The 17,376-nt window shown below is 36.1% G+C and overlaps 1 protein-coding gene across 1 annotated transcript; it reads right to left on the bottom strand.

Moving 5' to 3' along the window:
• Positions 1–911: 911 nt before the first annotated feature.
• LOC128167083 (extracellular serine/threonine protein kinase FAM20C-like) lies at positions 912–17,233 on the bottom strand. Its single transcript, XM_052832605.1, has 8 exons — positions 13,920–17,233; positions 10,552–10,676; positions 10,273–10,351; positions 5,482–5,574; positions 4,517–4,629; positions 3,473–3,763; positions 2,490–2,571; positions 912–2,320 (listed from the first exon to the last, which is right to left on the bottom strand). The coding sequence occupies exons 1-8, from the start codon at positions 14,387–14,389 to the stop codon at positions 2,035–2,037; spliced, it is 1,539 nt and encodes a 512-aa protein (XP_052688565.1). The 5' UTR covers positions 14,390–17,233; the 3' UTR covers positions 912–2,034.
• Between the last annotated feature and the right edge of the window lie 143 nt (positions 17,234–17,376).

The following is a 17,376-nucleotide window of genomic DNA, read 5'->3' as shown; positions in this document are numbered from 1 at the left end:
CTAAACATTCCCATGATACAGTTTGGCCGAGTTTATAGTAGAAGTTGGCTCAGTGGTTCTAGATATTCAATTTTCAATAACTTTTTTTTTCAGTGAGCAAATACCAATTCCCTAAAAAGATCGATTACTCTAAATGCTAGATGGAAAATGGTTTATTTCTAATGTATCTAAAAGGTTTTTCCTTAGTGAAAACATTTACTTGCAGACAAATTATCATCATATTTGAACTGGAATTGGGACTGGAGATTCCAATTTTTTTCCGATGTACAAATAGTTTAGTTTACAAGAAATTGTGAAATAAATATTTAAAATAAAGAAAGACATCATCCCTAACTTGATATGTAAGAAATCAATGGCACAAAAATTTGGAATACAGTATATCTATAAAATAAATTCCAGTGTTGTGATCAGACGTTTAAGCCTTTTGAGATTTATATGTCACATGGTGTGGAGGAGGCTGCATGGTCAACAAAATACCCATTGATATAAACTATTCTCTAGTAAAGAAAAATTTCGTATATTTTAGTTTTAAAATCTGTAGCTTTATACATCTTTTAAAGGCGTTTAGTATAGCCTTAAATGCCCACAATCATCCCTTTTATCAGTTTTAAAAAACTTAGAATTAGTCACATATCTACTTGCGGTCCAGCGCCACCTATATGCATAAAACTCACCAAACTCGTTCCTGATCATTTTCGGTCCGATTAAGCACTTCGGTAATTTCATTACTTCAATGCGTCAATAAAGTCTAGGAATGTAGTATTTTGACTTGTACTTCGTGTTTGATTTGTGACGATACATGACGGTATTGAAGATTTCATAAATTAGACACCAGAATTCCCTTCACAAAGGATTAAACAAATGTAATCTGGTTTTGTTTTGTTATTACGATAAAACTAAAAGAACAAAACTCTATTTTCATTTTCATTTTATTTCAAGTTCTCTTATAAATTATGATTACTCCCATGAGACAATACAACTTCAACAATAATAGTGCACCCATCATACTGTCCTCAATTAAACCACGTGACTAAAACATAAACTATAAAGCACACAACCACGCTCCGTGATATGATAATTTCACAGACGTCTGTTATATATTATGACACAATAAGGCATCATTCGGCTTGGAATGTAACCAGAACAATTAGAATTCACATAAAGGAATGTATTCCTTGGCGGACAAGAAAGTCCGGTATTCAATAATATGTCATGTTATGGTGGATCCCCCATTCCAAAATCTTGTTCGGATGAAACTGCGAAACAACCATGTTTTACATAAGGGTCATTGTGAAAATCGAAGAAATAAATTAAAAACAATTTGTTCTTGCAATCTTCATTAATCTCGTTTGCTATTACCATGCGTCAAAGAAACATTATTGAATTGATTTACGGGGTCGTGAATCCAGGAACGCCAATCCTATTACCCTATGAATGCAACAGATCCCTGGGATCTAAATAGTCATGATTTTTGCAGTTCATCAAATGAACGCCAGCACCGCGTATACAAAGACAGATATATCCTCAATATGGCGACTCTTTTGTTACATAATATGCAATGATATAGAGGGAAAAAAATTAATACAGTTAAATTACAACAAAAAACAGAGGTTTTCAATATCACTCCATCGTTTGATTAAGAATGACGATGACCAAAGTTTGTAAACTTCCTCACGTAATACCTGTATTCCAGTCAGTTCACAAAGTCCTGTCGGTGAACTGATGGATTAATAATCAACAAATCTATCATATACAAAGCAAGGTTTACTTTGGTTCACACCTCTTTGATATAGGTTCAGGACGACTTGAGTGGTCCGTTACCAGTACAATAGTCAAGAATCTATGAACATTAGGCACTCAATCAGTACCTCTTTGTCACGTGACGAGGCCGTTAACGACACTAATTTCGTAAGCACTATTTTTAGGACTTGCATCTCGACCAGCACAGGCTTTGCTGTACCCGTATGTTTCTGGTCCTCGGAATCCAATTAACTGTATTAAGAATTCCGTTAATATCAACATTGATTGTCAGGTTTAGAAGAAGTCGTCCACTATCACATTTTCCACTTCTATCCCCTTCTCCAAACACTTAGCGATTTCTTTTAGGATGAGGACAACACGGCGGTCCAACGCAATCAAATGTGGCTCTAAAAGGATCGGGCGTAAACTGTCTTTGTTCAGTGATTTTCTCAAAGAATTGCTCAGTTTTTCAGGTCCCAGGTAAAACTTGGACAATTTGATGAAGGTAGAATACCTTATAACACAACACTGGTATAACGGCGCTAAAATTGAAAGGTCATCTTTGTGCGACTTTCCAAACCTGAAAAGCATAAGTAAAAACGTTTATACAAGATCACTTAAATCAAACATTTGTGGAGATACCAGTAGTTTTGTTTTATTTTATAAATGTGTATAGTTTGATAGTTTATTAACTAGTATATACAGTAGTATATTGAGAGAGAGAGAGAGAGAGAGAGAGAGAGACTCACGCTCTGCCATTGTCAAGGTGCATGTGGAAAGTGACATTTCCAAAATCCCTGAACGTCTCGTAGTGGTGACGATCCAGATTTCCTACAGTCAAACAATTCATTGTTTTAAACGTGCAGTGATTGTCAATCTATAGACGCGTTTTTATTAAAGGAATAAATCATGAAATCACATCGAAGGCTTTATTAGACCTATCCATCACTGGGTTTCGTCATGTCTGAAGACTATTGACTTATTCTATATCATAAGATGATGCATGGCTGTAACATGCTTCCTTTAAAATGGAATGTAAACTAAAGTCAGAAAAAAAAAATTTGTATTGTAAATACATGTATGCGTATGTTGAGTTATGTGGAGTTACGAACATTATAATTATATACTGAAGGAACACTTATTGATCACAGTAGACAAATTTTACAATAGGTTTCTCTAAAAGAGGAAAATGTTCTAAGCTTTGTACATTTGAGTCGATCAATCGATCCAACACATCTGTTTATTTCTCACTTATTAATCTTTTAGAATGAATTTGAGTAGATATGAATGTTCACTCTGTAATGGATGTTGCATGAAGACCAAGGGACCAGCAAGGCTTTCGGTACAAGGCAATTTTGCAATATCAAAAAATAATAGATGACCTTCATTAGTATCTAGAATCAAAGATAAATAATCGAAACCAATTCTCCCGTACACAGGAAGTCGCGGCAGGCGTTGACTGACAGAGTAAGCTGTAATTAACCCACGACTCCGCCATGACAGAGATATTACTCCTGCTACCCAACACCAAACCGAAAGTCCCATAAGCAGTAATAATAACTTGGCTTTTGCGTCGTGTTAAAATATTAAAGGACACAAAAAAACGTAGACTATCGTCTTCAACTCCAGTGCCAGGGGCAGAAAACGTTTTCAAATATAGAAAACTATTGAACAAGATTCTGATATATTCCGTTATAAGATCAATTCTCCGTTTTAATCTTTTAAATTTTACCTGTTAAGAAGTCGAATATATGCATGTCGATCAGATCTTGGAGTCTGCGTTCGTTGTTGTACGGCGGCTTGGTCCTGACCTTGTCACAAAGGTCATCGTACACTTCCCAGTATGCTTTGCGGTGTTTGCTGTAGGACCTCTTCCATGGGTTCCGCCATGTTTTTCTCCTGCCAATTTTTTCAGGCGGTAGAAACGTTGCTAGGGACGCTTCCACTGTGTCCGGGTTACCACAAATAGCATGGCCAGTGTCACAGTAGTATGAACAGCTTCCGTGGAAACACACGTTATTGGCTAAAGGAAAAAATAACAAAGCTTGATTTATTAAACCAATAGAACTTCATTAGGTTGTCCACTACGCCTTGAAAAAGATTCTCACATCAGTAGAGAATTACTTTATTATGATTATTAACGTGATGATGCATTAGAAGTATATAAGTCAAATACTAGTATGTGGTAAAAAAATATGCAACTTTGGATAATTTTTTTTTTAATTTCATTCAGTAAATGTGAACAGAAGCCCAAGGCGGATTTGAACTCATATTCTGTGGTTCACAAGCCCGATAATTTAACCACTGAGCTATGAAATATGATTGTATGAAATATACAATCAAAGCGATTGATAAAACAATTCAACAAAACATTGAAATCGCCGGCTTGTGACGTAGTGCCTTTAAAAGTAGTGAGGTACCTTAAATAATCATAAGAACGTAAGATATAAAAAGAGGGTTTCAATCACACAGATTCATGTAATGTTTGATCCAAATTGATTTCTGCATGATTAATTTGTTGTAAATATATAAATATTTTGAGGATTTTAATATTTGCACAATTTTTGGGCAATTTAAATTAATGTCGATGCAAAAGAATTGATTAGCAAGACTAAAGCTTTAGAAGAAAATTGTCTGAAAAATTCGTGTACACAGCGATAATAAATTAGGTTTACTCTTTTTTTTTCATATTGAATAAATGACTGTAGCAAGGTTTTTTCTTAGTTTCGTTTCGTTTTGTAAATGATTTTTTTTCGCCATTGTTTTTTGCACTTACCAGGTGAGATAAAAAAGGTTTTAGCGAGTTTTCGATCAGCCAGTCTTTTGATTTCGTATGTCATGTTGAAGCGCCGACCCGCCACTGGGGGCACCCTGTAGAAGGCCAGGGTTCTGAAAGAGAGAGGACAAACGTTCAAAGGCTCTAACAATAAACAAGGCAGCATTGAAGCTAGACAGAAAGTCGAGGCCTCGGTTTGTGTTAAAATACATGAAATGTCTAAACATTTAACGTTCGCCAAAATGTCAAATTTCTTGTAGACTAATATTGCTCACGCCCCTATGTTGTTGTCATTATATCATCTTCTGATAAAGATTTTTCTAAATCTAAAATAGTTATAGAACTTCTAATCTTTATAATACTCGAATGTCATCAAACGTTGAGAGCAATGATGATAAATTACACAGAATGGGTAAGTAAACCTCTTTATGAAAAACCTCACCAAAACTTCAAATAAAGGGAACTGTTGACAACATCAAACATATAATATCATTGGAAAAATTAAGCTTTCTATTCTGAACATCCAGGAGCAAGTCTGCTGTCCAGCCTAAACTATTTATTATTACTATTCGGGTGTTGAATACCAATTACACTTCGTAGTTTACATGATCATCCACTATTTCTACCACTTTTTGTATTATCACTATTTTTTTCTCTTACTTATGCTTTTTGACACATGTATAACTATGTTGTATAATAACATTATATATAATTTATTAGATCCTTGACATTACAAATCAACACAAATAACACAAATTTTACCTCATGTACCATTGTATGTAAATGGTTTTAGAGAGTAAATTGGAAAAGAAAATACTTTGAAATGGGCGTCATTACATAAAATAGCAATCACTTGTTAATAATTTCAAACACACAATGTGCTCATTGTCAAAATGTGTTCATTGTCAAAAGATCGACACAAGCCTGGATAAAGCCAAAGATAGAACAGAACGAAGAGTGCTCACCTGTCCAAATGGAAGGCCCCTATCTCAGCGTAATGTCGCTCATAGTCACTGAAGTAGAAATGGTTCGGTAGAGTTTCAACCTCTCTTGGAAATCTGGAAGTAGTCAAGTCAGAAATCAAAATGAGATAACGGTAGAATAATTCTACCACTTGTCGGAAGGCTTTAGAAAGTGTTCTAGAAGTCACAGACACCCTTCCCCAACCTTATATTTGATATTTGTAATGTTTAGCGAGTATTCAATTTTTTTATGTCAAATCAATTTAATCTCAGGATGATTGTACAATCATGAAAATAAACAATATGCACAATAAATAAATATACAAGAGGGAAAGAGTTGTATGAAAAAACTAAATGATAAAGTATAAAGATTGCATAAACCATGTACGAGTAAATCGCTATTAATGTGTTAGGAACATGGCAAAACATCGGTTTTTCAGTCGCCAACCATGCCTATCAATTATTTTGTTTCATTAACATCTTCAGCACATGCATTTTAATTATTTCCATTCATTAAGACCGTGGCAAGTTTGACTGTCGCGCAGTAAGGCAATTACAAAACTCATAAAAAAATGTCTGCGGACAATAAACACAATATTTGAAAGAACCCAAGTGAACCGAGGAGCTTTGAGGTGTGCGACTGCCGCCTCTCTGCTCGAGAGATTGGAATAATTGGGTAACATCATGCATGTAGGGAGTTTGTGATGTAATCAGGCTCCTGCCGCCCCATCAAATACATCCGATGCGGCTGCAGTGCTATATAATTAATATTAAGTCAGCCTGCCGAGCAGGCTTCATCAAATCCGGAATATCTCATCTTACCCAGTCCCAGGTGTGTGCTCAGAGTTCACAGAATCCTCTTGTATGGAACGCCTCAACTGCCTTATGTAGATAATCCCCATAATATGATGATACTTCAATATTACATGCTGATACTTCAACATTACATGATGGTACTTTAACATTACATGCTGATACTTCAACATTACATGATGGTACTTTAACATTACATGCTGATACTTCAACATTACATGATGGTACTTTAACATTACGTGCTGATACTTCAACATTACATGATGGTACTTTAACATTACGTGCTGATACTTCAACATTACATGATGGTACTTTAACATTACGTGCTGATACTTCAACATTACATGATGGTACTTTAACGTTACGTGCTGATACTTCAACATTACGTGCTGATACTTCAACATTACATGATGGTACTTCAACATTACATGCTGATACTTCAACATTACATGGTACTTTAACATTACGTGCTGATACTTTAATATTATATGCTGATACTTCTTCATTACATGATGGTACTTTACTATGCAGTGGTTCTAAAAATAGGGAGGCGTCGCCTCGGGATCGAAATACGCTAAAACTCAGAACTATGGAACGCCTCAACTGCCTTATGTAGATAATCCCCATAATATGATGATACTTCAATATTACATGCTGATACTTCAACATTACATGATGGTACTTTAACATTACATGCTGATACTTCAACATTACATGATGGTACTTTAACATTACATGCTGATACTTCAACATTACATGATGGTACTTTAACATTACGTGCTGATACTTCAACATTACATGATGGTACTTTAACATTACGTGCTGATACTTCAACATTACATGATGGTACTTTAACATTACGTGCTGATACTTCAACATTACATGATGGTACTTTAACGTTACGTGCTGATACTTCAACATTACGTGCTGATACTTCAACATTACATGATGGTACTTCAACATTACATGCTGATACTTCAACATTACATGGTACTTTAACATTACGTGCTGATACTTTAATATTATATGCTGATACTTCTTCATTACATGATGGTACTTTACTATGCAGTGGTTCTAAAAATAGGGAGGCGTCGCCTCGGGATCGAAATACGCTAAAACTCAGAACAATGCATGTAGAGGTATAGAGTATGCTGTAAAGTTTTCAAGACTGGGCTGTTTCTTTGTTTCAGATAGGACTAAGGTCCTTTGAGACTAATTTAGATCTAGATACTCAACAAATGCTACTATTTGGTTAAGTGTCTTTTGAAAGGGTTATTTTAAATTTTAAAAAATAGTTGCTTGGTGAGACCATTGGGGCTCAGCGCATAAAATCAGGGGGAACAAAATTTCCAAAGGGGATTTTTGGTCTAAAAATGTGCATTCAGAGCCCAATCTTTTGGCGCTCGGTCAGAGTGGACTGCTAAAATATTAATAGCACCTAAACAAAGACTTCTGTCATTTATGTTAGATTAGACTTATGGGAATTGATGGGCTCTCCCTGGAGATCCACGTGTAGGGGTGGGCAATGTAAGCACTGATTTGTTCAACAGTACAGTTACCGCTAAAATCAGATTCAACAGCACTAAATGCAGTGCTCTATCCTTTGCATGAATGGGGCCATGATTTTATAAGCTGTATGTGTGGTTATCACATGCCTGAATACATTGCACCCAAACAAATCCTATTTGTTCCTACATTATTTTTATTCAGTAGAGATCCTCTCTTATGCTACTAACCAAATAGTAGCGTTTGTTGAGTATCTAGATCTAAATTAGTCTCAATGGACCTTAGTCCTATCTGAAACAGAGAAACAGCCCAGTCTTAAAAACTTTACAGCATACTCTATTATACCTCTACAGACATTGTTTTGAGTTTTAGCGTATTTCGATCCCGAGGCGACGCCTCCCTATTTTTAGAACCACCGCATAGTGAAGTATCAGCACGTAATGTTAAAGAACCATCATGTAATGTTGAAGAATCAGCACGTAATGTTAAAGTACCATCATGTAATGTTGAAGTATCAGCACGTAATGTTAAAGTACCATCATGTAATGTTGAAGTATCAGCACGTAATGTTAAAGTACCATCATGTAATGTTGAAGTATCAGCACGTAATGTTAAAGTACCATCATGTAATGTTGAAGTATCAGCACGTAATGTTAAAGTACCATCATGTAATGTTGAAGTATCAGCATGTAATGTTAAAGTACCATCATGTAATGTTATAGTATCAGCATGTAATGTTAAAGTATCATCATATTATGGAGATTTCTACATAAGGCAGTTGAGGCGTTCCATACTCTTGAATTTTTAAATGTATACTTTGATGGTATTTTAAACCCTAAATTATTTCCGGGGAAAACATTTCTATTACAATTTTAGGGGGTAATTCTGTCGGATATATAGATCAGTATACAGCAAAAATATGGCCTCTGGTTTAAATACATTAATATTTTATTAGTACAATTCGCAGACATTTTCACATTTTTTGTACGTAAGATTGTCTTATATTTGGTACAAGTAAATCTTTTCATTCAACACTTGGGTTGTCACCTTTCATGGGGTATGACTATGATAGCTTTCGCCCATCGTATCGGGGGTATTCTGGGTTTGTCCCAGGCTTCTCTGTTTATGCTGTACGAGGGTTGATCCAAAAGTAATGTCACAGATGCGTTAAAATAGTGAAAATTCGTCGGAGGGTAATAAACTTTGAAATTACTTTTTTAAGTAAGATCTAAAAATTCAAAAGCAAAAATGATAATTAATTTTGAAGAAAACATTTTATAGAGTGTGAGTTGAGGAATTACGTACAGTTCTCGGCGCGTCATTGCGCGACGTCATTTCTGGATTCTTGGCGTTAAGTTTAAAATTCATAATGTAGCCCTTGCATAACAAAATTGGCCATGATGCATTATTCACAATCTTTATCATTTAATTTTTCATTTGATAAATATTTACTCTTTTCGAGTTCGATAGTTTAGTGTATTGGGCTTTTTTTTTTTTTACCTTGCGCTCAGTTTAATCGTTAATTCTCCTATAGAGCGTACTAGGTTAAACACGTTAGCGTAACTAAGTATTTTTTATGGGTTTCTTTTCTTACACTTAAGTACTGTCTAAGTATCTTTATGAATCCCAGCCCTGGTTATCTAATTAATTATTCAACAAGACATATTCTTTCAAAATACCATTTGAACTACATTAAGGATACTCTCTCTCTCTCTCTCTCTCTCTCTCTCTCTCTCTCTCTCTCTCTCTCTCTGTTCATAAGTAAATTTCAATACATTTCAAGTGATTTTTATCTATCGAAGCAAGAAAGGGATCGTAAAAGTACATTTTATCTCCCTTCGCATATCCGGTCTTATTGTCCCTTGATCAAGAGACAAAATGCATCGTTAAACGAGACCTTAATTGTTGATGCATTAACATTTGCATCTTTCTACAGTACAGCGCCCATGATAAGTGCGGTACATTTATGATTGTGTGACATTACTTTGGTATCAACTCTTCCAATTCTTTATTCACTCAAGACCAGTTCACTGGAATTTGAGGTTCAAAATCATTATATATTATACAAATGTACACGAATACAGTCAAGGATCACATGTACAGTAGAAGTAATAATGACAAAAAAGGTTAAAATCACAATACAATAGGTTGTTAAAGATGGTTTCTGGAAGAAACGACTTTCAAAATTTTCTTAATAAATATTGACAAGTTTTTTAGTTTTTCTACATTAAAAGTATTCATGAGCTCGTTAAATTTTATAATATTTGGGTTTTCATAATATCTCTTGGGTAAAAACATTTTTCTGTTTTGATTATTGTACTTTTAACTTTTAAAAACTTTTATCAATAATCTTTACCGTCAAATGCGAGCTTTTTGCCGGAGTAACATTAAAAATAAATAACAATTGTCTACACTTCACAGTCAACAACAGTGTTTGATACTGGTTGTGCTGGTTGTATAAGATTTGTATATTACCTCATGGGCTTAAACAGAGCTTGGCCTTCGTCCTGAAAAGTGATGATCAATTTCAGCTGTGTACCGCCATCTTTCTGCTCTGAAACAAGAGACACATAGAATTCCGCTGGTATTATTGTTTGTGCGGCTCCGGGTACCATGGTTATCACAAAATTTCATTTGAGAATTGTCTTTTATTCATTGTCATAGTAATAGTATCAACATATAATACTTCTGTGAAAAAATCATTTGGAAATTGTTTCATCTGTCGAGGTCACAAGATGACCCGGAAGTACATACCAACGTCTATAACGGTTTCCTGCTCCATGTCCGCCATTAGACCGTCCACGGCGGGGTCATCGGGCTCGTACATGAAATACTGGTTGATTCCCCGCTGGTATTTCTCCCAGTTGGCGGACCCGCCTCTGTAAGAATAAGCATATTTCTGAGTCCCATTGAGTTGACAATAGTTTTATAGGCCACATCGCTCACCAGAGCAACAATAGACATGACAAATTCAGCTTAATGAAGTCATGATACAAACTATCTGGACAATGTAGTATAATACATGTAGATCCTGTATAAATAAAAATTCATTTGTCCCCTGGATGTTCTTATGTTTATGATCAAGTCCCTTTACTAACAGGATGATTTTATAGTTATATCACATGTTGAGCATTGAACTTCACAAAAAAGATCCTAAACAATTGTATATATATGGGATATAAACCTACATCAACTTTGAACCCCTTTGTGAAGCCCAAAAATAATCCAGGGGCCAAAGTCTAAACAATTTTAAAGAATCAGCAATATATCAAAATGCTTGCATATATAAAATTTAAATTATATATCATAACATTTCATTTTTTGTGAATAATTAAAATGTTTTCCTTTGTAAAATTGAATCCTAAATGTGCCCCCCCCCCACTCCTCATAATTTTAATTTTAACTAATTTACATTATCTGGGATGCTTTCAGATTGTGGCCGGCCCCTCCCTATCCCTGGGGTCATGAATTTTTCAACTTGGAATCTAAACTACCTGGGTATGCTTCCACTTATGTTTAAGCTTTCATGACAGAACGGTTCTTAAGAAGAATATTTTTGAAAATTTCTCAAATGTTTTCAATAGTTCACAACTTTGAACCACACTGCCTAATGGTATTTGTTTCAAGTTTGGTTGAAATTGGCCCAGTATTTCGGGAGAAGATGTGATACGGACGGATGGACAGATGGACGTCAGACAAAATGAGATCAGAAGAGCTCACTTGAGCTTTTAGCTCAGGTGTACTAAAAACTACTGTACTTAGAGAAAACGTGTATCTGAAGGCGTGACAGTCACTGGACAGTCTGTTCATCAAAGCCCTTAATTAACTGCTGAGTTATCAATTAAAGAAAATCCATATTTCTATATTTCACAAAGGAAGTAACTTTTCTTTTTGATAAATGAGACGATGTCTAAAACACAGAATAATTGAATAAATTTCAATTGATTTGGTGTATACTAACAAAACAGTAATCAATTTTACGATGTGTTATTGTCAATAAAAATATGGGAAAGGGTTCTTATAATAAAACAATAAACAATTTTCTAGTCAATTGCATCGTTTATGAAATTTGTAATAAAAGACGGTCATATTATTTCTTAAAACAGAATTAATTCGCCGATTAAGTTTAGAGAAAGCTCATGAATTATTTAAGGACCTTATATTCATTTCGTACGTAATAGTAAAAAAATTCATAATTCATATAAACAGCTGACGCATTCAGGTCAAATGCACAATTCGTCATTTAGTTTGGAACTTCTTAATCAGAGTTTCTTCTATGCCATAAGAATGCACTAAGAAAAATGGACCGATTTGAACATATTTTACTTTTTTATTGATCATAAAAAATATAGTTTTGACGACCAACTTCCGCTCCGGAATAATAGAAAAACAGCTTGTTCGAATTTCTTTTTTAATGAGTTGACAAATATAGTCAATTTTATCATACTTTTAGTGAAACTATGAAATCAAAAATATGAATATGATTTACAGTGGATATAGATACTGCCTCCCCCCCCCCACCCCAATATACAAACATACATATGCACACACTCACAACAACAAAAAATCGCGGGATATAGCCGGCTCTTGTAAAACAATTATCGGTGTCATCCGTCAAGAGGAGACCAGAGGACGACACACAGACAGAAGACAAATGTCTCCGGTGAAGATGGCCCGCAGCCAGCCGCCATTCAAACACCGAGCTCTTTCTCTGGTGTCAGTGCTTGGGGAAACAGTTTTGCGCGCCTTTGTACAAACGTGGTATTGGCAGTTTATGGTAGTTTGTCTCATATGAAATTTGAAAGACGAACTAATTAATTATGCAAAATATTAGTGAAGAGTTATTTCTGTTATCAAACTGCGCGACTTTAAGACAGGGGAATCATTTTTTATTTCATAAAGTGGAATATGTAATTATCCTAAGACGCGAGTTCTTCCACTGAAAATAACTACGGCATTCTAAATATCCTAAAGAAAGCACATTAGAAAGGGATGGTTTCCTCCGAAATAATGACATTACCATACACAATGCGCCACCGTGTCAATTCTGCACATTCTGATAAAAGCAGGGAATCTACATTTGTTTCGGTTGAATGGAACCTGTCAATTTACAAAACATGTTCCCCAAGTCTTCAATTATGACCTGTAACTATCACTGCATAATAGGTTAATAAATACTTAATAAGTTGTTCCTGCATGAATGTTGACATAAAATGGACAATAATATCTCGAAGCATCGTTTCCTCAAGGCTAAGAGGTTTCCCGTGTCTCTGTCCCATCAAAGGCTGTGCATAGGGCAATTACAAGTGGGGGACGAGAGTGTCCCACCAAATGTTAAAATCAGAAGGGGCATCATTTCCAACCAACCGTGGATCCCATCTAGGCATCTTATCGAAAGTCGCATAATGGATTAATGGAATCATTTGACAGGAATGTTTTGTACTCGTTAAATAAGGGCCCTTCTCCCTGTTATTGCCTGCACTTTTCGGTTCTGTGGATCGATCATACACCATTGCCTATTCGTATATCGACTCTGATTTCGCTCGTTTGTATAGTACAAACAGAAGTTCTCACCGATAATTACACATCAATAATTTAAAACGCAAAACTTTCTAAAACAACACTTATGTAAATGTATTGAACTGGAAAAAATTGTTTACTTAACATGTAGATTGAAAATTTTAATCTAAAATGATATTTAAGGAGAAAAAAATGAGCGAGAAAGAAAAGGTGGGGGGGGGGGGGGGGAATTCCAATTAGAGTGATTTAGCGCAGTGTAAGAGTTAGATTTATTGTCGGAATCAGACGACTGAACAACATGAAAAAGCGGATAGGGCAATTCATTCATATGATCTGGATGAGTTGTTTAACATCTTTAATTAGCCGAAAGATTACAAATCACTGTTTTCTATTACTAATGTGTAATATGTATATTTACTATTACGGAGTTTTCTGATATGACCTAAGGTCTTCTAGTCGGTCCCTCCTCTCGATGAATCAACACACGACGGGTTTACCTGCTGTACAAATAGCGCTACAAAAATGTCATTCCAAAACTCACCGGCAATTAGACAGAACTATCAGACCCCACCAACAAACAACACTCAGATAGAGCTCCTTACCCGCCGTTCTCGGAGTCGGTGTACCCCGGCAAATAAATGCCCTTCTTATGGTTGCGTTTCTTGATATTCCACAACACTGACTCGTAGGGAGTCACACGAAGTTCTTCCATGTCAAACATTTTGGGGTGGGTCCTACCCAGCTTCTTCAGCATGTCGTCCACGGCGTCGTCGCTGAATTTTTCGGGTTTTTGATCGTGGGCCTTGATGACCTCTCTCCCCGCGGGCTGCGCCCTCTCCCCCTCCACCGTCTCCGGACTGAATTCATCACTCGTGTAGTTACTTTTGTTTAACCTTTTCCGAAGCGCCGAGAAATGGGCTTCCGTATCCACAATCCTTGGAATCAGTTTCCGTATATGAGGGGAAGGTTTCGTGTATTCTATAATTCGAGGTAAAGTGTTCAACAAATACATACAAGTCCCTATAAATGAGAGGCCCAAGATGGACCCTAACACTCGGTACTTTAGCTTCATGGTGGCAGCGACCACCAGATTATCGTTCGTCACTTAATTCCAGAGGCACTCTTCTCCGAGATAGAGACCATGCTCCTGTATCCGGGACTCTGACGACGACATTCCACCTGTCACTCAGGCTATGCAGCGAATAGACTAACGCCCTCTCCGCGTAGCGGCTTCTACTTATAAATTGCCTCACGAATTCTGTTTCCTTAATTATATTCAAGTCTCACGTAAATCCAGTCAGTTATGAAGAATAATAAATAAAACTTGTACACTAAAAAACACACAAATGAAACACAGGTAAATACGAGAAGTTGATAGATTTAAACAAACCACTTTTCCTTTCGAATGAGTTTAGAGATGGAGAATTAGTGAAAGCATCGTTACACCTCAACACGCGCTATTTAACTCTTGTTGTTTAAGCCTTGCGGTCGATTGAATATACCAATGTGACGAATGCATTCGCCACGACCCCAAAGGTCGATTCTCCTTACATACCTGCCATAAACGTCAAATATATTCAGTAATGAATATTACATACACTGCTGGAATCAATACAAAGTATAACAATATTGGGTATACATCAGAATTTTTCACACTTCCTCGCAGACTCCTGTTGTAAGGTTTCGCAATCTTCTAAGCAGTGTTGTTGGCGTCAGAGAATGACGACAAGTTTCCGACGTGTGGACACAATAATCATGCCGCATAATCCCTACAAATGGTGAAAAACAATAGGTATATACTGCCCCAGGGGGTCGGTCACAACACGTGTAAAGACGGCCCTCGTGATGCCTACACAGAGCATCTACTACAGGCCTCTGTAGTCCGCGCAATGCATATGACAACGCATGTCAATCCGTTGTCTGGTCTACGTTAACCATGCTGTGTGTACTCACCCCGACCACCCCCGCAACATGTACCTTACCCATCCAACTACAGTCCCGGTATATGATAAATTACTTCAGCAAGTTTTACAAAAACAAAAACTCCTCGCCTTGTTCCACTTAACACACCACGGAAGTAGTTCAAAGAGACTTCTTCAGTTTGCCTTTTAATTGACGATAAAGCATGATTTGGAGTGTTAATATGTGTATAGATACCAACCATGGCGTTACCTCTGAATCTGAGTTTGTCTTTGAGATGCACGTGTTTTGATACCAAGGCTCTACTTGAGAAGGATCCTGTTTGATGAACACTGAAAAATTAGCTTAGCTACAAGAGTATTTTATTTTTGTAATTCAACTATAACAGTGTATCATCAGTTTGAAATAATAAACCGTATCAAACACTAGTAAAAACCAACGACTTCACGGAAATACGACATCAATCAGTTTGTGTCAATCGAAACCACAATCGCGTCTCATTCTACCAGAAAATATACAATTATTATCAATCAAACAAAAATAGATAGTCATATGTGCATGAAATAACCCAGTAATTAGTATTAGAAAACACAGAAGGATCAATTTCTCGCGTTAATTGGCTGGCAACATTCCGCCGGGACGCAGCGCTCACCCGGAGGTCAAATGTGCTGTCGCGGGCAAACCCAATCCTCAGAATCGGCCATTGATCTCACCTTACGGCAGTCATGAAATACGCTAAATATCATGTAAAAAGATCACAGCATTGCAATGCCGCGTCATCTGACAATATAATTCAGTTGATATATAACGGTCTGGGTGAGGGGTATAACGGTGAAATACCAAAGCAAAACGTCAAGATCCTGCGAGGTAAAGTCACGTGACGATCGGTTATTTTGCAGACCGACATCCCTTCATATTACAATTTTTTTTTTCGTGGTTATTAGAATATTAATTTTCACTGTATTGCTTTGTGACAACGGTTAAATTTACAGGCATTCGATTTCAACCTCCTACATTGTATGTGCTTTAGGGTATCGTCTTAATTGAAGGAGTCTGTTCCTTGCAAGAGGGTGTCAATACCAAAGAGTAAAGCGAGGATTCAAAACGAAACAAAATGAGTTAAAATCTGAAAAAACTGTTGACAACCCATAATGAAATTGATGTATTGAGTAAATTACCAATGTATGAGAGTTTCATCACAAATACGAACTGTTTTTTTTTTAAAGTAAGCCAAAAGCGGACAGACAAGCTAAAATCTAACGTAATCGTTAATAAATTACAAGTTAACAAAGGGATGGGCGACATGTTGGGTATCTTTTACATACGCCCAATGACCTCACGACCAGCTGTCTTCGACCAAAGCAATTTATATCCCTAAATAATCAAAGAAATACAAGGTAAACACAGGAAATCAAAGCTGGATCTACACTATTGAACGGGGGATGTAAACTGATACTGTGGGGAATAATAGATCTCTGCCGGCGAGAAATTAAATGTCAAAGATAGTTATATATGTACAACAATTGCAAATATGTATCTCCAGCTAATTGGAAGTTATATCTTTTAAATGGAAAGATTCATGTACATGAGCATAGATAAAACCTTTATTAAATTAAACCTTAGCGATTTGTGCCATGTTCTTTTTTATAAACGTCCATCTGTATACACTGGAAAGTGAGGACACTATAGTTTGTTGTCTATGGTTTTAAAAATCAGACCCAAAAAATTCAAATAGGAACTGTCAAATTTAAGGAAATAGAAGGAATAATTATCATTTCAAAATTTTAAAAAATGTTTACTTATCTTAAGTTGTTGTAGTGCGCTAAATATTGATTTAATTCAAATAATTCTTCTTTGTCGTGAGGTAGAGTATTACCGTAGAATAGCAACAAATATCTAACCTCCTTAACAATTACATAATGTTATTGAGTGTTGAATGTGAAGGTGGACACGCATCATTAATCTTTGTGGTCATTTTCAGATTTTTTTCTTCAGAATTCGTTTCAAAACATGTCAAATTTTCTTCTGGGCAATGCTCACTGACGTTATCGTGATAGCCTTTCTGGAATCACTCGTCGACAGTTTGTACGGGCCGTGGGGCATTCACCTCGCTTGCTTGTTTTGGAAATAAATTCAGGA

The sequence above is a fragment of the Crassostrea angulata genome, chromosome 10, assembly GCF_025612915.1.
Source record: "Crassostrea angulata isolate pt1a10 chromosome 10, ASM2561291v2, whole genome shotgun sequence".
In the NCBI taxonomy this organism is placed as follows: domain Eukaryota; kingdom Metazoa; phylum Mollusca; class Bivalvia; order Ostreida; family Ostreidae; genus Magallana; species Magallana angulata.
Note: the sequence above shows the minus strand (reverse complement) of the source record. Positions and strands in the feature narration are given on the sequence as shown.

What these genes read in the sequence shown, in the direction of transcription:
- LOC128167083 (XM_052832605.1), bottom strand. Translation starts at nt 14,389, where the DNA reads ATGAAGCTAAAGTACCGAGTGTTAGGGTCCATCTTGGGCCTCTCATTT. An exon ending in TATATTCGACTTCTTAACAG is followed by an intron (nt 2,572 to 3,472) that starts GTAAAATTTAAA and finishes GTTTGACTGTAG; the next exon opens with GAAATCTGGATCGTCACCAC. An exon ending in CACCTTGACAATGGCAGAGC is followed by an intron (nt 2,321 to 2,489) that starts GTGAGTCTCTCT and finishes TATGCTTTTCAG; the next exon opens with GTTTGGAAAGTCGCACAAAG.